General features: G+C 39.7%; 4 protein-coding genes and 2 non-coding genes across 8 annotated transcripts; 4 read left to right on the top strand and 2 right to left on the bottom strand.

Annotated features, from left to right (window-relative positions):
* Positions 1–460: 460 nt before the first annotated feature.
* Positions 461–3688, bottom strand: creld2 (cysteine-rich with EGF-like domains 2). The gene is made up of 10 exons (XM_020926583.2): positions 3353–3688; positions 3170–3252; positions 2614–2724; positions 1942–2033; positions 1704–1880; positions 1481–1579; positions 1309–1392; positions 1128–1223; positions 878–1018; positions 461–758 (listed from the first exon to the last, which is right to left on the bottom strand). The coding sequence occupies exons 1-10, from the start codon at positions 3497–3499 to the stop codon at positions 697–699; spliced, it is 1092 nt and encodes a 363-aa protein (XP_020782242.1). The 5' UTR covers positions 3500–3688; the 3' UTR covers positions 461–696.
* Positions 3689–3987: 299 nt separating this feature from the next.
* Positions 3988–7262, top strand: alg12 (ALG12 alpha-1,6-mannosyltransferase). The gene is made up of 9 exons (XM_055163136.1): positions 3988–4162; positions 4390–4522; positions 4608–4781; positions 4859–5053; positions 5134–5238; positions 5320–5542; positions 5636–5805; positions 5885–5960; positions 6041–7262. Exons 1-9 carry the CDS (start codon positions 4004–4006, stop codon positions 6267–6269), a joined length of 1464 nt encoding a protein of 487 aa, XP_055019111.1. The 5' UTR covers positions 3988–4003; the 3' UTR covers positions 6270–7262.
* On the bottom strand, positions 6553–12415 carry zbed4 (zinc finger, BED-type containing 4). Its single transcript, XM_020926650.2, has 2 exons — positions 12257–12415; positions 6553–11150 (listed from the first exon to the last, which is right to left on the bottom strand). The coding sequence occupies exon 2, from the start codon at positions 10982–10984 to the stop codon at positions 7316–7318; it is 3669 nt and encodes a 1222-aa protein (XP_020782309.1). The 5' UTR covers positions 10985–11150; positions 12257–12415; the 3' UTR covers positions 6553–7315.
* Positions 12416–13159: 744 nt separating this feature from the next.
* brd1a (bromodomain containing 1a) lies at positions 13160–21493 on the top strand. 3 transcript variants are annotated; one of them, XM_055163133.1, is made up of 8 exons: positions 13160–13614; positions 14592–15990; positions 16824–16992; positions 17795–17926; positions 18166–18294; positions 19333–19645; positions 20087–20374; positions 20871–21492. In XM_055163133.1, the coding sequence occupies exons 2-8, from the start codon at positions 14612–14614 to the stop codon at positions 21404–21406; spliced, it is 2946 nt and encodes a 981-aa protein (XP_055019108.1). In that variant the 5' UTR covers positions 13160–13614; positions 14592–14611; the 3' UTR covers positions 21407–21492. The 3 variants fall into 3 exon arrangements, with proteins under 3 accessions (XP_055019108.1, XP_055019109.1, XP_055019110.1); XM_055163134.1 differs by having other exon boundaries at positions 13161–13614; positions 16824–16980; positions 20871–21491; XM_055163135.1 differs by lacking the exon at positions 13160–13614 and having other exon boundaries at positions 14596–15990; positions 16824–16980; positions 20871–21493.
* On the top strand, positions 18362–18434 carry trnak-cuu (transfer RNA lysine (anticodon CUU)). Its single transcript has one exon. It is a non-coding gene; the product is annotated as a tRNA-Lys (tRNA).
* trnak-cuu (transfer RNA lysine (anticodon CUU)) lies at positions 18905–18977 on the top strand. The gene has a single exon. It is a non-coding gene; the product is annotated as a tRNA-Lys (tRNA).
* Positions 21494–21722: the final 229 nt, after the last annotated feature.

Here is a 21722-nt window from a genome sequence, read left to right as displayed (position 1 = left end):
GGAACAGGCACTTCCCTTAAAGACTGCTTAGGTAGGTAGGTAGATATTTTCTTTACAGCTGCTTTTTTCGGGTATAATGCATTAGTTAAGAGCACAGGATTAAATCAGGACTAATCCAATTCAATTTCAAAATAAGACAAGCAAAAGTCATGTAGACCGACCCAAATTTTGGAATGTTTACTACAGTTTGTTATTCATCAAGTAGGAAAGTACGGTGGTGTTCAATCATTCCTGTTATAGCTCTAATTTAAATTGCATTTAAATAAATCCTTTTGTGAGAAGCGTAAAGATGTACGACAGTATTAATTCACTGAATACAAGCCATTTTGGTGATGCGTCAATTTAACTATGAGCTTGTACTGCCATCTGGTGGTGGAGTCTATTCACTACACCATTTGAAAAATTACCTTCAAGAAAGATCACAATTCTGAATTAAAACAAAAATTCCAAACCATTTGAATTAAATTGAAATTTAGATTCTTTAATACCTTTCCTTCCTTATTTTAAAAAGACATGACACGACATGTTGAGCAAACGTGAAACATAAAAATGAAAAAAAATTAGTTAAATGTCTCTTAGTCCAGAAATCCATGATCCCAGACAGATAAAATACTTGTAACCACTCTTGTTGGTCTGAGTCCAGAGGATGTGCTAAGTGCTGAAGTCAAGTTTAAAATCAACCGCTTTGGCCAGTTGTCAAAGCTCCACATGTTCAGATGTCTCAACAGGATCTGGTGAACTTTCTGATGGTTCTTTTTCTGGAATTAGAAAAAAAAAAGAAAAAAGAAAAAAAAAAAACACACACACACACACATTTCAAGTGAAGTCAAGCCTGATGTACTTCACAAATGTGCAATTTACACAAGGCTGCCCTCACCTGGCTGTGGCTTTTGGACACATTCTCCTTCTTCCTCTTCATATCCATATGCACAGATGCACAGATAACTGCCTTTCGTATTTACACACTCCTGATGCTCTTTGGTGCAGACTGGTTCCTGCTGGGAACACTCATCCACATCTATCCAAACACAATCATTTTATTGATATTTTCATTTTTAGTTATCTCTCCTAAACGCCTTGTAAGTCAATATAATTATGCAAGAATATATATATTTTTTTAAACATACCAGTGCAGTTGCCCTCTATGTCCTGATACCCACTGGCACAAGCCTTACAGTTTTCTGGTCCTGGACCAGTGCAGCCAGAGCACACTTTGTCGCAAGCTGTTTAGCAATGACAAAAAACAATGTAATATGGTTATCACACTATGACATCATAGGTAGATCTTGATATTTTACATTTCTCTACCTTTGCATGAGAAGGAACCCTCGGTGTTAAGGCAGTGCTCATCCTCTTTACAGGGTGTGGGGTCTTTAGTGCACTCATTGACATCTGGGTAACATGATTTTTATATTAGAGATTTAATAAAGATTTAATTGAGTCATAGTAACTATTAGTGTCTCCTAAAATGTCTCCTTACCAACACAAGCTTCATTGTCATCTTCCTCCCAGCCATCCTTGCATTCATCACAGTCCTGGTGAGTTGGTCCATTGCAGGTTTTGCAGGATAAATGGCATTCTGCCATAAGCAAAAACAAACAAATAAAGACCAGCTTATATTTAGTTGTTTACAGAAAACAACCCCAGGTTTGCTATTAGTGCAACCTGCTTTATTTGTCAGCTTTTGTCAAAATATGTAGTACCTGTGCAGAGGGAAAATGTGTCATTCTTCTCTTCATTAAAGTATCCATCTCTACAGTCCAGGCAGAATTCCCCATCATATCCAGAGTCACAGCTGCACTTCCCGTTCCCTCCTCGAGTCCCGTCACCATCACACTGTCCATTGCCATGACATGGCCTCTCAGAGCCTCCAACACAGGCTGGAAAACATTTCAGCAAATCAAATACACAGGAAAAACAGCTGTATTAAAAGGGTCTTACCATTACAATCCGGACCAAAGGTTCCCTTTGGACAGCAAACTTTGACAGTCTCAATGCAGAACCACTTGTGGAGATCAGGGTTTTTTGCTTTCCTACAAATAAAAACTGTTTATTTACCTGCAGGTTGAATTATGAGTCTAGTCAGATGTTACCAAACTTGCATGACATTAAAAGCTTGAACACAATGCTTTTAACACTCAGCATTGCCCTCCAAAACAGCAATTAATGTTAACTCTAAAAGTATCATCACTTTTGTAGTACTATTGCTGCTACAAATAAGGTTTTATTGGATAATTTACTGACATGTGTGAACAATAATCTCATTTCATTTCATACTTCTTTCATACTTCTTCAGGCTGAAACAAAAGATAGGTAGACAAATCTGCAGACATGAATCTATGGTAACCATTTCTGGTACACAGTATGCTTAAACCCCCTCATAATGATCAATCACAATATTAGATTTTTTAACTCACACCTCCCTAAACCGCATGCTTTCACTGCAACAAGACTGGCTGACAGATCATGCTGATGCTAATCACAGCAATCTATAAATTATTTAATCACAATTTAAGAAATTGCACAGCAATAGTCATAAGGAATACTGAAAACTGAAATGGTCCAATGTCAGAGGTAAAAGGAAAAAGTGCATGTGCATTGGCCCACACATACCTCTTGAACCACCAAGTTTCAAAATGCTCTTCATGTTCTTCTAGCATTCGGTTGCACTCAAAACTGCTGCTATCGCACAGCCCCTCAATAATCTCCATCAGACGAATCTCACTGAAACAAAGGTAATAGGGTACATTGATTTAAGCAGGGAATACAAGTGGAAATTAGGTAACTGCCATTCTTCTGAAACTAACTTTATACATTTAGATTTATTAAATACATGGTGAAAACACTCACTGTACAACAAATCAATATCTGGGTATATTGCAACATTCAGCATCCACACAGTTACCTGGTGACTACTTCCTCAGGAGTCCATTCTCAAATAACCTTCTATTTAGTGTTTACCTGAACTTGGCACAGGGAGTAAACTGGCTTGAAACTTGTGTAAAGGTTTTGCTTATCTGGTATGCTGTGTAGCTCTTGAGCCCATGGAACACAGTCATCTCTACATACAATGAGGAAGGTGTGCACCTTGCTCACTGTATGTAGAGATGGTGTGGTGTGTATGGCCTTTATAGCCCATACAATGCACTGATCCAAGATCTGTCCTCACCTTGTTTCATATTTAGATAGTTTTCTCTCCTCCCAGGCAGTGTTCCCTCCTCCAAAGTTCTGGTTTGCTGTTTTCTCAAGGCCCTAAAAAGAGAAGGGAGTGAGACTAAGCATTAAGACTATTTCATTAGGGATGATAAACATTAGGACAAGAACACTGACAGATCTGGACTCGTACTCTCACCTTGCTGAAGTTATCAGTGATTTGTCGACAGGTCGAACACGCGCTCTTCAAGTCTTGCTTGGCCTCTGCTGCTTGAAACATGAAAACAAGAAAAACACAAAACAATAGCCGCAAAAACCGCAGATCTAGACCCAAGGATAGTAGCATTTCTGCTCAGATCGCATGCACATCAGGGCACAACCATTCGGAGCTCCTAAACCGCTAAAGCGTCGCTAACATCTAAACTACCTTCTCCAACCGTTCATATTAAATTAGCGTTATCTATGCAAACAACGAATAAGCTGTATTTACATGCCGGCTTTGAAAAAAGGGGGATGCGGTTTTAGATTTCCGCGTCAGCCTCTTAGGCGAATTGTGGCTGATGCTGATTGATCAGAAAGACCTGTCAATCAAAAATATAACCAATGAGAGGCCGCCACGCCCGGGACAAACAGAACGTTTCTCACGTGGAACATTCAGGAACCTTAACAAAATATTTTAAAATCTTACAGTTCCAGTTTAAACATAGTTCTTCGACTGATATATAAACGTAGTTGCAGTTTTATGATTAAAGCAAACAAATATATGTTTTTTTTTTTTTTGTTTTTACAGATTTAATAAAACCAGAATACTACTTCCTGTCATTGGCGGAAGTGTTTGTCTGGCGCTGTCATGGCTGAAAAGAGGAATGTTTGGGGGCTGTCACTACTGTTTTTGTTAGTTTCTGTGTCTCTCCTTCATTTATATATATGCCCTTTCACAAAAGTAGAAGAGAGCTTTAATTTACAAGCGGCGCATGACATTTTGTTCCATAGACTTGAGTTTGAGAAGGTAAGGAATGCAGTAGCAGTACCAAGCTGAATATTTAATATAGCCTTAAATGATCAGTATCATAAAGAATGTATTTGCAGTCTTTTAATTGTTATTGTAATTATTGTAATATTACTGTTATTGTTCAGCAACAACAGATACTCCAAATGCAAATTATATCTCGTACAAGTAATAGTCCAAACTGTACTAACATGAACTAACATTATATCAATATCTTGCATTTTCAGTATGACCATCATGAGTTCCCAGGAGTGGTTCCACGGACTTTCCTTGGGCCCTTACTTTTGTCTGGTCTCAGCTCTCCTGTTGTATTCTTGTTTCAACAAATGAACACCTCAAAGTTTTATGCACAGTTAATAGGTAAATAAAAATGCTCTCTATATATTGTTACTTTTCTAATAATATAAATGAAATGTAATGTATTTGGGTTTTGTGTCATTTACAGTACGTGCATCTTTGGGAGTGTGTGTCATTGGAGCACTTTGGTACATGCAAAGAGAGGTGAGGAGGCAGTTTGGCTCCACAGTGGCAGGGATCTTTTGTGTTACATGCGCTTCCCAGTTCCATTTAATGTTTTACAGCACGAGAACACTCCCCAATATATTTGCGCTACCTATTGGTAAGTTCTTTTAATTATTTGAAAACTAATAAATATTATATTTGGTGCACTAACGGTTGAACATGTTTATTTCACAGTTCTTGTAGCCTTCACATCTTGGATGGCACAAAGATATGGCTGCTTTATTTGCCTCTCTGCTTTTGTCATCATTGTTTTTCGGTCAGAGTTATGCATCTTAATGGGTCTGATGTTACTGATATCTTTACTAAGCAGGAGACTTGGCATAGTAAAGCTAATTTCATTTGCCTTGCCTGCTGGTATACTGTCTTTAGGTAAGTTTAACATCTAGTATATTCACTGTATCAGAATCTTTACGACTACATGGTTATAAATGTGTTATTGTATTTTATAGGACTTACAGTTGCAGTAGACACATTCTTTTGGGGGAAACCGCTTTGGCCTGAGGGACAGGTTTTGTGGTACAACACTGTCCTCAACAAAAGTTCAAACTGGGGAATATCCTTTCATTTCATTTTTACACTGTAAATGTTTTGATGCGTTTTACATTATGTTGTCCTTGACTGCTCTCTCTAGTAAACCTCTCCCTTTCTGTGGTACTTTTACTCTGCTGTGCCCCGAGCTTTGGGATGCACCTTGTTTTTCGTCCCTCTTGGCCTACTTGATCGGCGGATGAGGATTATTTTCCTTCCCACTGTGGGATTTATCCTTTTGTATTCACTGTTGCCTCATAAAGAGCTGCGCTTCATAATCTACACCTTCCCAGTGCTAAGCTTGGTGGCTGCTCGAGGATGCTCATTCATGTAAGTATTTACTGAAATTATTCTAAAATAAATATATAATTACATACACAATATCTCCAAAAAACTAACACAACAGAACTGCCTTTCTTTCAGTCTGTCAAACTATCATAAGTCATGGATGTACAAACTAGGGTCTATAGTTGTTGTTGGTCATCTTCTCGTGAACACAGGATACTCGGGCTTTTGCCTTTACGTGTCCCATCACAACTACCCAGGAGGCAAGGGAATGTTAGAACTGCACAGATTACAGCCATCAAACACAAGTAAAAATATTTGTTTATCATTAGTGTTTCATTTTGTGCTCGCTCACTTTAACATTTTTCTCAATGACATTTTTTGCAGATGTCATTGTTCATATAGATACGTTTGCAGCTGAAACTGGTGTATCAAGATTCTTGGAGCTGCACAAAAACTGGAGGTTTGTATCAGTTTTAGTTTTGACTCTTGTCAGTTATAATACCATAAAAAATACACGTACTAATCAATGTATTATTATAGATATGACAAACGTGAAGATATGACCCCAACAAATCCAGAGATCAAACTGTATACACACCTATTAATGGAAGCAAATGTTACCAAGATACAACAACTACGAGGGACTCATCAACCTATGGCTTTCATATATGGCTACAGTAAAACAGTCCTGAACTTATTCCATGTTCCACCTGTAGATGTGCAGCTACTACAAAAGACTGTACTAATGGAGCAGATCAAAGACAGCTGATAAGACAGCTATTTTGGAAAATAAGTTTTTTATAGTTTATATTTGGTATGGAAAATGTCTTAAATAGGACCAAAATATTTTGCATAGTGCCGGTTTTGTACAATTGTTTAGATTTCTATTTGTTTCCATTGTGTTCCATCAAGTTAAAATGAATCATTAAACCTAAGTATATTGCACAATTTTGACACAATTCATTAGTTGAGTGAAAGTAAAATACTGCTGTGTAAAAATTTTTAACACCATGTTTGCATCAGTGTTCTAAAGTTTAAAAATGAAAATACAATTTCTGTGCATAAGGAAAACCTTTATTTAGAAACAGTTGCAAAATTTGCATGGTTCCAGTCTCAATGCTAAAACATTTATCAAATTAGGTTCTGAAGTTATTTATTATAAAAATGTACAGTACATTGTTTACTCAATATTAAATCCATAATTTAATCCCAGACATAAACCTAAATTGTGCTTAATGGACAACTTGTATAATCAAGACAAATGGTTTACTCTCAAAATACAGCAATAACATTTCAGCAAGTTTAAGTAAAATAGAAAATTCTATTTCTAAATGACAGTACCGTGAGCCACAATTCACAATGAAATTAAATAATATTAACTAAACACATATTTCAGTCACAGCATTTATTTTTGGGCCAAAGTTCATTTAAAAAAACAAAACAAAAAACATCAGTGATCATAATTCAAATTGATCAAATAACATCCTGATGTGATCTGATCAAAAATCAAAAAGAAAAAACTGTACAGCATTTTGACCTGAAGTAGTTTTTTGGTAAGGCACAAAAAGAGAGAAGACACGAGACAAAGAAAATTGTTTACAAGCAACACATAACAAACCCCTACAGCTAGAAACCCCCTCCCTCCCTGATACACTTTTCAAAGTGTTTAACAGTAGTACAATACAATTAACCCTCCAAGTCTTTTGCATTGAAAAATCAGTGTATAAATTGATATTGTACAATTAAAAATACCTTAACTTCACAGCTACGTGGCTTGGTCCTGGTTTTTAAAGGGATGCTAATGCTATAATAGGATCAGTATTGAAAATAAATCATCGGCAGGTTAACCTTGAGGAAGAGTAGACCTTCCATGTTTTCCAGTAGAGGTCTAGGTTGATTGAGGGCACAGTTGACGCTCGCTGTGCTGAACAATGTTTCTGCTGGGATAATGCTGGGGGGACAGCCAACATAACGGGCGGCTACTTTGGCTAGATTGGGCCACAAGAACTTTTTAAGGTTCCAATAATCAAGTGGATCACAGTTTTGATCAAGTATGTCTTCCTCAAGGTACTCCAGCACTGCCAACTCTGAAGACTTTGGTTTCTCCTCATATTTGTTTTGTCTAACGTCGTTCATAAGAGTCCATAGGTTGTCTTTTTTTGAGTTGGATGCTTTGTAAGACTCGTCGCAGCCATTGGCCAAATGGGAATTTACTTCATCTGAGGTAGTGCAGTCCGAGTCCAGCTCACGAATCAAGTCTTGTTTACAACACTCTGCCTCTTCCTCTGTGAAAAGGGAAATTTTGTATCGTGGGTCTAACATTGTGGCCCAGGTGTAGCGGGGGTCATGCAGCATTGAGGACATTCTACTGACCATTGCCTCTTTGAGAGATTTCAGCATATTGTCAATACCTACAGTCTCATCAAATAGTAGATCTATTTTTCTATTGAGGATGTGTATGAGTGGTATGACTTGTCCCAGAGTGGCAGTGCGAGTGACCATCTCCCTGCAGGCCACTTCGAAAGGTTTCAGTGCATTGCAGACTGACAGCATCACCTCCCACTGATCACAGCTGATTATTTCCCTGAAATTGCACTCAATGGACAGTTCATCAATGGCGTTCCTCTGCTCCACCATCCGCTCCAGCATAAATAATGACGTCCTCCATTTTGAGGGGACATCTTGGATCAGCTGGTTTTCGGGCAGCTCATGCACCCTTTGCAGTTCAGTCAGTTTTTCCTTAGCCTTTGCTGAGCGGTGCACACGTTCACATATCTTTCGGGCTATACTCAGGAGGTTTTGAACCATTCTCTGACTCTTTATGGCTTCATTAACAATGAGGTCAACAGTATGTCCAAAACACTGCATGGTGGCATGGCCATGGTCCTCCAATGTGTTTCTAATGGTGTTGTTGTCAGTTACAATAAACCCTCTCTTCAGCCCTGATGAGGTGATCCAAGTGTCCCACAGATACTCCAGCTGCTTTGGGATGTCCTGCATGTCAGTATCACAGTCTATTTGGGAGACACTGAGGAGAGCAGAGCAGTGAAAGTCCTGACCCTGAGGCTTAACCCTGGACTCGTATGAGGCCCAGTAGGCGTTGAGGGTCAGGTATTCCCTTGTCTGACTACTGACCCAAATACTGGTGGTGAAGTGCACAACGCCACCCTCAGCTTCTTTCAGGTGAGTGAGCACTACATCCTTGACCCTCTCATACATGTCAGGTATGGCAGTGCTGGTAAAGTAAGAGGAGGGTGGCAGAGAATACTGAGGCTGAAGGTACTCTAGTAGTCTGTTCAATCCAGCATTCTCCATAATAGCTGAGGGCTGCAGATCCAGTGCAAGCATTTCTGCTAATAGTTTGGTAATTTTTTTGGCAACCGGGTGATGTTCATCATACATGTCATTGTTCTGTTCATACGTTAGCTCTTGTTTTACATCTATTTCAGCAGAGGGCACATCACCTGAGATAGAAGTCTTTTTATTTTCAAGAACATGTCCATGAAACCTCTGCATGTGCCTGAACAGACAGCTTGTGCCGAGGTTTGTTGTTTTCTTGCCTCTGCTCATTGTGCGGTTACAGTGCAAACAAACTACTTTTGTGGGGTCAGTGGAAGAAATAGAAAAATGATTCCACAGTTTGGATGTCTTCTTACTTGACGGTGACTTTTTCTCTTTTCCAGGAGGACTTTCCACTTCTTGTGAAGTAAGTTCATCTGTTGGAATGAGGCTGGTAAAGGGGAGCAGGGAGGTTTCTTTGTCCTCAACTTTTGTGTTTTTGAGGACATCTGGATGGCGTCTCATAAGATGTCTCATTAAACAGCTTGTACCAAAGTCACCCCGCTTTCCCCGACTGATGACACACGGACAATATCGGCACAGTGCTTTTAACTGATCAACTGGTGACACTATAAAATGATGCCACACTTCAGACTTCACCCTTTTCATTATCTTTTTGTTTTGCTGAAATATTAAATGGTCCTGAGTGGTGCTTGGCCCCTCTGACAAATTGCAGGGTGACGAGTCAAGGGACGTGCTGTATTCTTGAGCAGCTAAAGACAGATTGAGAGATGACTCTTGCTCTGAGGGTAGGAGCAGGACTTCTTCATACTCATCTTTGATACTGAGACTTTGGGGTATATAGTCAGATATTTCTGGTGAGGAGGGAAGCTGGGGAGATTTTATAATGTCCAGTGCATCTTGCAGCTGAGTTCGAGACAAAAGGGAAGGTGGGGCGGTATATGGTGGGGGAATGTGATTGCCCTGTCCATTTTCCTCAATTACTACCTCTTTATGGGCCCTCCACATGTGCCGTATGAGACAACTTGTTCCGAGATCTTTACCATTTTTACCCCTACTGAATTCATTCATGCAGTGAATACACACTGCTTTGGAACTGTCTGTAGGTGACAGATAGAAGTGTTTCCATACAGCAGACCTGCGACGCGTGCTTGCACTTTTGGTGGTCCCAGGATGACGTTCTTGTCCTCCGTCCGACAGCTCTTCACTAATGTCATTGGAATGTGATGATAAGAGTAGAGAGCTAAAAGAGTCACCATTGTCAAATGGTTCTAGTTTTGGTTCGACTTTGGGTAACACTTCTTTGGATGACAGGTCTGAATTTTCTCCTTCAGAGGTGGACAGTGAAGTGATCTTTGAGGCGGGAGGAATGACATCATTTGTCAAGTCTTCATTTTTTGGTGAGTTTGGAGAGAGAGGTATTAAAGGTGAGGCGAGAGAGTTAGTGAAACTGGCCGAGGCAGCATCTGTGCCATATTGTAGAAGCACAGTGGGGTGAGCCCTTCGTACATGCCTCATCAAACAACTTGTACTTAGGTCTTTCTCATTTTTACCTCGGCTAAACTCTTTCATGCAGTATAAACAGATTGCTTTGGTACTGTCTCGTGGAGATATGCAAAAGTGATTCCAGGCAGGGGACTTTTTCCTTGCATTTGACTGACTTCTTACAGATGATAAAAGACTCTGTGTTACAGCGTCCATTGCAACATCATAAAGTGTACTTGAGTATCCACTTAGTAAACTAGAATAATCATCACAGTCTTTAGTTACAAATGGGCCAACTGAGCTGCCGAAGGCTAAACTTTCATCATCAGGAATGTCCTCTATGCCATTTAGAACATCACAATTGTCTTTGTTATGTAGAGTTTCTTCATTTCTGTTTTCATAGTTTTCACACTCCATGTTATCAGTGTCACCATCTTGAGAATCTGATACTTTAGCTTTATTCACCTGAGATAAATTAAGAGACTTTGCAGTATCCAGTGTAGTAGTTTGATTAGAGAGAGCCGTCTTTGTGGCTGAGCTCCTATGTGAGTGCAAGCTGTAGGATTGGAACACATAGCCATCTTCTCCCTCAATTCTTAAGCATCTCCCTTTTGCTTCCCTTTTTTTTCTTTCTATGATGCTGTTAAAGTCACTGTCCAAGTCATCGCTCATGTGAGAGAGCTCCTCCTCTCCATCCATTGTAGCAGCCCAAACGTTTGTGGTGAGTAATGAGGCCAGTGTTGTCAGATGAAGGGCGTTTCAGCGGGTGTCGTCATGGGTACAGCAGCATTACGCAGGTGATGTAGTTTGGATGAGGCTGCGTGGGGCACAGGAGGTCTGCCTGTCCCACTCCATTCAAGGAGATCTGAAGCAGAAAGAGCAGACACACACAGTATTAAAAGTGCTTCATAAACAAAGTTTCATTTCTTTTGAAAAACTACTTGAACCTGTTTGAATCTCATTAAAAAGGTGCAATGCATATGTAAATTATTCCTTTCTATATTTTTCTCCTCATCCATTTCTATATTTTCTCCTCTTGTACATAAACACACACACAAAATATTGTAATAATCTGATAACTGTGCAATTATGATGCTGCACCCATTGTAAAATTATTGTACTTATAATAATATATTGATCTTGGTATGGTATTTTATTTTTTACAATTTGCAGTTTTTTTGTCAGAGTTGATTTATTTCAATTAGAAAGAAATTAAAAATGCATAACAATACGCTTGAAGACAACTCCACGTCTACAAAGGCGTAGCTTGACCCGTGTATACACAGTGTATACATACAGGACACGCACTTTGTTTCAGTACACAGCATCACACAGAAACCATTATATGGACGTTTAAACAAATATTAAATAAAGTAACAGGACTTATCTCGTGGGCCATCTCAACACCGGTTTTTCCGGGTTTGGTCTCAGTGCTAATCAGGAAGATGTGGAGGGGCAGTAAAAAATGAGCTAGCCCTTAGCTTTCACAATCATTCACTTAAAAGATACATGCCGGTGTAATTAATGACTGAATGCCATAAAGTCGAGATTATTTATGCAAGTGCTAAATAATTAACCCGATGAAACATGCTGATGGCATTTATAGCTCCACTACAGTAAATACAGCCATCATAATGCTAACCATCGTTGCTAATGTACACACAGTTATCCAGACACGGACACAAAACTTATGTCACATGGCTCTGAATAACAGAAATCCCACACATTATAAGATGATCCAAAACACTATTCTTGAAGAGCCACAAAAGGCTAAATCTCAGTGTACCGCTGGACAGCTAACTGGTTAGCTGCAGCTACGCCACACTCAGGACAGAAGCTAACCTGCTGAGGCAGAACCAGCCGTGGCCACATACGAACCACACGGATCTGGATCAGACCATGCCATGCTACAACGCCCTGGTTACATTTAATCTACTTTTAGAAACACGTTCATGATCACATGATACTTACGGTGCTGTGCGGCAATATCAGCGCTTGGTTTCGGCTCCTAAACAGTTAAATCTGACACATTTGATTGATCCGGAGGGGCTCACTTTGTTGCTTTTGTCTCCTGCTCTGCTCAGTCCACGCTCGGTCGCAGCGGTGCAGCGCCACCCAGCGGCGGACGGAAGAAAGAGCGGCTATGGTGATGTCACAGAAAGAGGTCGAACCCATGGTCGACCCAGCGACAAATCCGTACAGAAAACATAAATATACGTCTCTCCCCAAAGTCTTTCAGTTACTCACTGGCTTCTGCTAAAACTAATACAATAACATACTTAAAAATAAACGTCAGTAACCACAGAACGCAAACTAAACTGTGACATTATACTTCAATGGGCCATACCCAATACATCCATGGTAAATACTAATATAGTCTATAGCCTGCATAGCCTGTGACCTTCATAAATGCGTGACTTGTCAGAAACATAGACATAATTAAAAACTGAATTAAAAAAGTATTTGTATTGTGAATGTTACTCGCCACATGGGTCCATAATTTGCTGTACATACTGTCCGTTTTTGTCACAATTCGTAAGGACCAGTTAAGGCTGAATAAAAGAATGAGCCAAGTTTTGGTAGCAGTAAAAAGTCACTGGAACGACCATAGACATAAGCATAGACTATGGGGACGACGCACTCACGCACAAGGTTAGTGCGTTTGTTGTTATGGCAACGTGCGCCCATGGCCCTTGGTGTTTGTTCACGTTTTAGCCTCTTCAACTCCATCAAATACCCAAATGACCCACAAACTTGTACTTATCTAAATCGATTTCGATGATGGGTAGAACATTGTCTTATACTAACGTTATATATTCTGTTGTATAGATCCATGCTTTGTTTGAAGCTTTGTCTCAATAAGGATACACAGGCTGACAAAGGGAGACGCATTGATTGTGTGACAGATGGGCTTTTGTGTGAGCGCTACAGCTCAACACCAACATGACCTCCGTCACTCGTCTGGCCCATGGCTCTGGCTGCTCTGAGTGCGCTGCCGCTGCTGCGGGTGGGAGTTGTCTGCTTCGAGAGCATTGTTGTTGGGGGATGAACCTCTGTTCCGCTGTTCTCTAGCTCGGGGATGGCTAGCAAGGAGTTGCTATACCCTTTTAGCTTTTAAAGAACAAACATATTTGTAAAACAGCGAAATTTAAAGCAAACGTATCGTTCGGTCCAGAATACGCCTTCTGTTTTACCGCTATAGCAAGGAGTGTATTTCGGATGAGGACAGTGTGCACGGAGCTAGAGCCGCCGAGCAGGGCCTATCGTGGCTTTGTGAAGCTGCGGACAAGCCATCATCTCCATCTACTAACTAAACCTCACAGACGGAGGTATGTGCACATCATTTTATTTCTCTACCCACGGAAAGCGTCCCGAACCTTCTCCATAGTGCCTCCAAACCTCTTAAACACAGGGCGTTTAAAATGCTTCGTTGTGTTTGACGCCATTTGCTCAGATTTGGGGGCGGCTTAGTTGCTAGCTAGCTTTTTAGCTATGTTATTGTTAGCAACTTGGCTAATTTGATGCCAAGTCCGAGACAAGCCAGTTGCTTTTTGACGCCAAATTGGCAAGTGTTGACCAGGCTGTAGTCCAAGCTCAACTGAGCGGTGTGACCGCCTCTCACGGGGTTTAAATGCCCCCGCTGAGCCCAGTGACCAACCCCTAAAAGTAACAAAACAATTTCAATGAGGGTCTCTCCTTTGTTCTGTTCAAACAATCAAAACTTTTGTTTTACTTTTAGTCAAATATTTTGTCACAATCAATAGGATAAATTTCCTTCATACTTGTAAAATGCAGTGAACACAATGGAAGCATCACTTATTAGGGTTAGAGTATGAAGATTGACCGGTGGCGCTCAACTTTTTACACCAAGTACCACCAAAGAAAAGGTGGCTTTCGGGGTACCACCAGATCACAGTAAAGTATATAGCGGCACTATTCCAGCTCTAAACCTTGTCTGAAAGTGGCCTACATCATTTCCACTGTAGTTCTAAACAAAAAAGTGGATAAAATGATTCTTAAATTAGACAAACCCTCATACTGAAGAGCTATCTAAGTACCACCTGAAGGAGCTTCAGTGACACATGAATGAGACACTGGAATAGACAAAATTGTTAAGTGCAAACGCACATTAACATAATGGACATTATGTGGGATAATCAATGTTTATAATTCATTTTGTATATAAGTCTGTAAAATATTTCACTTATCATATTTTCACATAAGTTCTATAATATTCTAGTTTAAATCAATGAAAGATAATTGCTCTGCCTTACATTTTTGTCTCATTTGGTATGTGTTTTTACAGGAACACGGAGTATCAAAAAGATGAGGAAAAGAGTTCGGCCTCCCCGTGCTGCAGCTCCACCGAGGCCGCCGTCTCCTATCAAACCTTCTCCCAACAAACAGATTCTCACATACGAACAAGCCCAGCGCATGGTGGAGTTCGAGGTGGATGGGCGCATACACCGAATAAGCATATTCGACAAGCTGGAGGTGATCACAGATGATGACCCCATGTTGCAGGAGATGATGAAGTCTACAAGTAATAAAGAAAATGCTGACAAACCACAACAAGTTCTTCTGAGGTCTGTGAGGTTAAAAAACAACAAAGAAAAAAGAAATGCCGCCATGGGAATCAGCTGTCATGAAGATCAACATGGACAACCACCCCTGCCACCTCCTGGCCCAAAACTTCCTGAGCCACAATTTCGTACAATTGAATACAACCTTCCAGCGGTTCGTCAGCGCCCTGCAGCTTACTATAAATACAAGGAGAAAACTGAAGAAGAGTTGGATGAGGAAACGGAGTATGACATGGATGAGGAAGACTATGCTTGGCTGGATTTGGTCAATGAGAAACGGCGAAGTGAGGGCATTAGTCAAGTGTCCTACAATGTGTTTGAGTTTTTAATTGACCGTTTTGAGAAAGAGGTGTATCTGGAAAGTTTAGATCAAAGCAGTGAAAACCTTACTCCGTTAGACGATGATTCAGTGTGTTGCATTTGCATGGCTAGTGAGGCTCACGATGCCAATATCATTCTGTTTTGTGGTATGTGTAGCATTGCTGTGCACCAGGAATGCTACGGTGTTCCTTATATTCCAGAAGGCCAGTGGTTGTGCCGCCACTGCCTCCAGTCTCCTAATCAGCCTGCAGACTGTATTCTTTGTCCCAACACAGGAGGAGCAGTGAAAAGGACTGACGATGACTGCTGGGGGCATGTTGTTTGTGCACTCTGGATACCTGAAGTGGGGTTTGCCAATCCAACTTTTATTGAACCTATAGACGGGGTCAGCCAAATCCCCTCTACTCGCTGGAAACTCACCTGCTACCTCTGTAAAGAAAAAGGTGTTGGGGCGTGCATCCAGTGCCACAAAGTGAACTGTTACACTGCTTTTCATGTGAGCTGTGCCCAAAAGGCTGGTCTTTATATGAAGCTGGAGCCAGTCAAAGAGGGGGCGGACTCAAGAGAGGCCAACATTTATGTGAAGAAAACAGCCTACTGCGGATCGCACACGCCTCATGGTTGTGTAAGAAGGCCACTGAACATTTACAATAAAATCAAACCAAAAAATGGATTATGTAAGCAGAATGACAAAGGGCATTCGAAAGGAAATCTGAAAAAGAAGACTAAAAAAACAGAGCCTGAAGTAGAAAGTGAAGATGAAACTCCTGCCAGCCCAGTGCCTTTGTTTCCCACTCACAGGTACAACAAACGGAAATCTAACACACACAGAATATACTGCTCTACAAAGTTCTCACACTCTGTCTGTTTGTCAGAGAAGCACTAATTGTAGTATATTTATGTGTTACTGTATGATGAATAAATACTTAATAAACATCGGAAGGCCATAACCATCACCAATGATTTCACATTATACCTCCAAATGTGTATTAAAATGGCATAAGTAAGGTGATCTGAGAAGACATAATTTAAGAGTGATCTTTCAATGGAACAGAGTAGAGCTATAAATATTGTCACTAAATAAAACAGATGTTATAAAGGGGTTTTTGGTCTTAACTCAATTGTGACAAAATGCACAGTTATTGCACTCTGAGTAACTCTTCTGAATTATTGCAACTGTGGCTCTGTCCATGATACTTGTTTGTCAACACTGTAAACTAAAAACTACAATTACTATAACTGCTATCACAGCCTGCAGCTGCTTTTTGTAAGTACACAAAGCTTAGTTTTAGCCATAGACTGTGGTTTTAGCCTTTTCATTCAAAATCCTTCTGGCACAAGAGCCCACCTCTTCTTTGTTAAGCCTCCTGAAATGTATGCAAATCTTATGTAGAACAGTGCACGCTCTGTTAAAGGAGCATTCATGTTGACACTAATGCTTACTTTTTTCGGCCAGCATCACCATACACTTAATGTAGGTTAATTTGGACATAAAAATTGTTATCAAAGGCATGTTCTTTTAAACAGACTAGTTTTAAAAGAAAATGCACTGGCAACATTAACTTATGTGAATTGCGGTGAATGTCTTCCAGACTTTTTCTTTCAACTGATCTTTGTCTACTGCTTTGCCCCAGGTTACAAACTATCCTCAACCAGGTGTCTGTTCAAAAGAAGAGAGCGTTTGTTGAGCTCGCCCTGAATTACTGGACGCTGAAGAGAGAGTCCAGGAACAACCTCCCCCTCATCCAACGACTCCAGACAAGCCTCCAGTCCAAGAAGAATGCACAACCGGTTTGTTCATCTGTCAGTCAACCACTGAACAACATCAGTCTTTTTACTTTTACCAGTAGTTAGTAGAAAATGCACTAAACAGGTGTAAAACATTATGTCCTGCACAGCCTTTTATGTAACAATCTATAATACAGTGGCATGTGTAATTGAGTCATTTTAGTTGTAACCTTAATTTAAAAGTTACTACTACTACAGTACTTCTACTGTGGTGGCCTTATGGTCATAATGTTTTACCCCACTCTTAAAGTGTTGTAAGAATTAGGAAGGGGCGATATATTGGTATCAGCTGATATCGACACCAAATGGCCAATATCTATATCAGTCTATAGCGATTCTCGATAACGACATTCAATACTGATATTTTAATAAAATATTTTAAATCCCACTAAACTACATTTTGTTATTATTTTTTACAAAAGTGAAAAGTTTATTTGTGATTGTTTAACTTAGGTACATTTCTGGGCCTTGCTCTGAATTTTAAATACAAAATATCAGTATCAGCAAATATCTATTATTGGTCACTGCCATTGGCTAAATATCAGATATCAGCGCTAAAAAATCCATATCGTCCCATCCCTAGTAATATAGACTGTAGACTAGAGTGAGTTTGTTTTAAGTAGTTGTAGCTGTTGCCCTGAAGTAACCTACATTTAACCTTCATTTGAGCTATATTTGCTTGGTTAAAAATTTTTTGGGGTCAATTTGCAACATGTGTAGGGCAAAACACAAAATGCAATCAAAATGTTAAACAAACAAAAAACACCCTCTCATTGCTTGAGAGATGATTTTTTAACAAATAAATGTAAATTCACAGAAAAGGAATGATGAGGAGAGCAGAGCCCTTAAAGTTCAGCTGAAAGAGTGGCACCGTCTGAGGCACGACCTGGAGAGAGCGCGCCTGTTACTGGAACTTATCCGAAAGAGGGAGAAGATCAAGAGAGAAGAGGTATTTGTGACTAAACTTTGTGTTTGGCTCATCCCAAGCACATCCCAACCAGTTTCAGTGAGTAACTTGGTGAGTGTAAGGGACAGTGTTTGCACCCAGACAATCTCGAGACCTCGGTCACTCACATGCACCAAGCTTGGTCATGAGTCTATTGGGCATGTTTAGGTACACGAGTAATTCAAAGAGTTCTTTGTTGTTTTGAAGCGAGTCTAACTAAGCAATGCTTCTGTGTTTCCCAGATTAGGCTTCAGGAGACTCTTCTTGAGATTCAGTTGACCCCCTTCAGTATTTTTCTCAGGGGTGTTTTGGACCAACTACAAGCAAAGGACCAAGCAAGGATCTATGCCCAACCTGTTGATGTTACTGAGGTATTGCTTAAATAAATGTATATATATATGTATTTTTTATTGGCATGTCATAGGGGTTCAGTTTTAAGCCCAGCTAGCTCAGTCGGTAGAGCATGAGACTCTTAATCTCAGGGCCATGGGTTCCAGCCTCATGTTGAGCGATTGGTTTTCTTTCTATAATGGACTGGATTGAATAAGTCTTCTCAAAATCCAAAAACACATAGTTGGCTTCAAGCTTTATAATCATTATTACTCAAATCTATTGAAACATGCATATAAAATCTATACTTGTTGAACCTTTGATAGGTGCCTTGACAGTTTGAGTATGAATTTATTAAGACATACCATACAAACACAATGGTGTTGATTAGAGATGATTGTAATAAAAGCAAATCCTGTGATGAAAAGATCCAAGCTTGTGCCCATGTGTATCACAATAACTAATAAAATTTCTAGATTTCTTGACAGTTCTCTCTGATTCAGTTTATTGTATATGCACAGTTTAGTATGTTAAGAGATGTGGGCTTTTTGGTAAGAGTAAAGCCACTTCCTGATTGGTGTGAAACCTGAGAATGACTGTCAGCAGCAGATGGTGACACCCACAAAGCCCACAAAAACAACACTTAAACAAGCCCGGCTAGCTCAGTCGGTAGAGCATGAGACTCTTAATCTCAGGGTCGTGGGTTCGAGCCCCACGTTGGGCGGTGAGTTTTATTTTACCTCATGTCTATGTTTACTTTATTAGTCCTGTTACTTTGATTGTATAAAATGTCACCTTATTTGTTTTGTTAGTTTAATTAATGCATTTTCAAATTTTTCACACCAAGTACCACCTAAGATTTTATTTGTTTTTCTGAGTACCACCTGATCAAAAGCCTGGACTATCAAGCCTGTATTAGGGCTAAGCATGACCTAAAATGAGATAAATTAGTTCTAGTGCCTTTGTCCTTAAAAAAGGACAAACGTTAATTGACTGAGCTGTAGTTAAGAGCAAGCAATATATTGAATCCACTAATAATAATGATAATAATTTACTTTATCTTTTACTATTATTTTTAGGTGCCTGATTACCTTGACCACATTAAACATCCCATGGACTTCTCCACCATGCGGCAGCGCATTGACGGTCAAGTCTACAGAAGCTTTACCCAGTTTGAAGAAGACTTTAATCTGATTATTGACAACTGCATGAGGTACAACTCCAAGGACACATACTTTCACCGTGCTGCTGTCCGGCTCAGAGATCAGGGCGGGGTTGTGCTGAGAAAAGCACGGCGGGACCTAGAGACCATAGGCTTTGATACTGAAAGTGGCCTACATTTGGATGAAGCTCCTGAAGTGAAAACAGTCCCTGCATTTTCCTGGGAAGATGGTGAGACTAAACTGAAATTTTTCTATATTCAGTTCAATGTCATTTGAAATTCTCTCTCATAATGAAACTGATTAAAGAGATTACAGAAAATAAAATAAGAACAAACAAATAAATAATTAAATTTTACTTGGCCTGGTGGCATCACGTGCTTATCTCCATGGTGCTAAACAAGTTTCATGCCATGCTGTGAAAATTTTTTGTCAAAGCAATCACATCTTCATGGAGACAAGTAGGTGGAAGCCCAAATAGTTTCCAGATGTATCTTTATGGTTTCTTACTAGTACAGATTTTAGTGCAAGATCTACTTCAAACAGTTTCTCTTTTGATAAACCGGTTAGTTATTACTCATCAGCACATTTTCTTTTCTAACCTTTGAATCTTTCTATTCTAATTGCTTTGAAGAACATAGTTGTTCACTTCTGGTCTTTGTCTTTGTTGTAGTTGACCGTGTACTAGCCCCAGCCAACCGCGCCCACCTCCCTCTTGAGAAGCAGCTACAGCAGTTACTGGAGAAGTTTGATCTGACATTCGCCATGAAGTCTAGTCCCTCCCGCAGCAAACGCCTCAAACTCCTCAAAAAGACCATCAACGATGTGCGAAATGAAATGAGTCTGAAGAGAGTCCAGCCCTGTCACCGCCACAGTTCTTCCAACCCAACATCCTCAGGCCACTCACAAAAACCTCAACAAGACACATTAAAAATAAATGGGCATTTTACAGATGATGAAGGTATGTATGGTATTCACAGGCTATCGGAGAGATGGTTTTCATTAGTAGCACCGATCAGCCATAAATAAGTGAAATAATAATTTGAAGCATTTTACTTTGCTCAGATTTTTGCTTTGACCACGAGTATAAACTGAAAACGTTTAGTCCTTATAATGGGTAATGAACTATTTTAAATAATCTACACAGATTTGCAAAGGAGCTCAGTATATACATATAAATATAATATATTGCCGTTACTTTGGGGAATGGGACTCTTTATAATGTGTTTCTTGGAAATATAAAAGTATATATTCTGAATTGTTCTGAATTGTTACTGATTTGACACATTGTTCTAGATTGCTAGAATTTTTAAGCGCTTGTCCACAAATCACAGGATAGTACTGGCAATAAGCATATTAAACTAGGAACCACCATTTTAAGTATTTAGATGAATAATGAAAATAATTTGTAGCTGAAGTAACTGTTTTTTTCTGTCTTTTTTCTGTCATCAATACAGTTGACAAATCTCTTCCTCCAAAACTAGAGCCATCAAACTCTATACCCCCTCTCATCCACTCAGAAGCAGACCCCGAGCCCCCAACACTGAAACCAATAGACATAGAACAAGCCTGTGATGACAAAACACGCAGTATGCCCACTTTATTTGATGAAGAAATCCCAGACTTGCTTTCTGCCCCCTGTTTAAATGGACACTCCCATGAAAGTTCATTATTAGACAGACACAGTCTTTTGGATACATCAACAGCTGCAGAGCCCACAGGCGCGGTCAATCGCCGAACTGCAATTTTGTTTAAAAAATCTAAAGTTACTAGTCCTCAAAAGGTCCTTAAAACTGAAGAGGTGATAACTGATAAAAGCAATGGCACTGAGAAAGAGGAGGGATCTGAAGATGATTCGGGCTCTACGTCAATATTGTCAGTGGTCATACCCAGGCTGGAGAACCTTCTTCACAGAAAGAGGAAGCACAGTGGAAGTAGATATGATGAAGAGGAGGAAGAGGAGTCTCCTGTAAAACGACTTGACACAGGTTAGCTATGGCAAATCTGCAAATCTGTTGTCTTTTTTGGTAAATTGGCTTCATTAGACAGGACAAGCATGCAGCATCATTTGAGTGAAGAGTGGGGAGAGTTTTTTTTATATTTAAATGCTGAAATCTGTAGAATGTTTATGCCCCCTCTGTATTTTCCTTCTAATTTTTCCCTCAGAGGAATAATATCACAATGTGCTATTAGATAATTAAGCAGATTTGTCACATGGGAGAAAAAGCATCTTCTGTTTAAGAGGAGTGAATTATCAGTACCATGTTAGGTTAAATTAAAACATCCTTCCTGATTAAATTAGCAATGCT

Source organism: Boleophthalmus pectinirostris, unplaced genomic scaffold, assembly GCF_026225935.1.
Source record: "Boleophthalmus pectinirostris isolate CB_2022bp ecotype Guang Dong unplaced genomic scaffold, ASM2622593v1 HiC_scaffold_52, whole genome shotgun sequence".
In the NCBI taxonomy this organism is placed as follows: domain Eukaryota; kingdom Metazoa; phylum Chordata; class Actinopteri; order Gobiiformes; family Gobiidae; genus Boleophthalmus; species Boleophthalmus pectinirostris.
Note: the sequence above shows the minus strand (reverse complement) of the source record. Positions and strands in the feature narration are given on the sequence as shown.

What these genes read in the sequence shown, in the direction of transcription:
- creld2 (XM_020926583.2), bottom strand. Translation starts at nt 3,499, where the DNA reads ATGCTACTATCCTTGGGTCTAGATCTGCGGTTTTTGCGGCTATTGTTT. An exon ending in CACATTTTCCCTCTGCACAG is followed by an intron (nt 1,580 to 1,703) that starts GTACTACATATT and finishes TGCTTATGGCAG; the next exon opens with AATGCCATTTATCCTGCAAA. An exon ending in GGGTTCCTTCTCATGCAAAG is followed by an intron (nt 1,224 to 1,308) that starts GTAGAGAAATGT and finishes ATTGCTAAACAG; the next exon opens with CTTGCGACAAAGTGTGCTCT.
- zbed4 (XM_020926650.2), bottom strand. Translation starts at nt 10,984, where the DNA reads ATGGATGGAGAGGAGGAGCTCTCTCACATGAGCGATGACTTGGACAGT.
- alg12 (XM_055163136.1), top strand. Translation starts at nt 4,004, where the DNA reads ATGGCTGAAAAGAGGAATGTTTGGGGGCTGTCACTACTGTTTTTGTTA. An exon ending in GTTTTATGCACAGTTAATAG is followed by an intron (nt 4,523 to 4,607) that starts GTAAATAAAAAT and finishes TGTCATTTACAG; the next exon opens with TACGTGCATCTTTGGGAGTG. An exon ending in ATTACAGCCATCAAACACAA is followed by an intron (nt 5,806 to 5,884) that starts GTAAAAATATTT and finishes CATTTTTTGCAG; the next exon opens with ATGTCATTGTTCATATAGAT.
- brd1a (XM_055163133.1), top strand. Translation starts at nt 14,612, where the DNA reads ATGAGGAAAAGAGTTCGGCCTCCCCGTGCTGCAGCTCCACCGAGGCCG. An exon ending in AACCTGTTGATGTTACTGAG is followed by an intron (nt 18,295 to 19,332) that starts GTATTGCTTAAA and finishes TATTATTTTTAG; the next exon opens with GTGCCTGATTACCTTGACCA. An exon ending in TGCATTTTCCTGGGAAGATG is followed by an intron (nt 19,646 to 20,086) that starts GTGAGACTAAAC and finishes TCTTTGTTGTAG; the next exon opens with TTGACCGTGTACTAGCCCCA.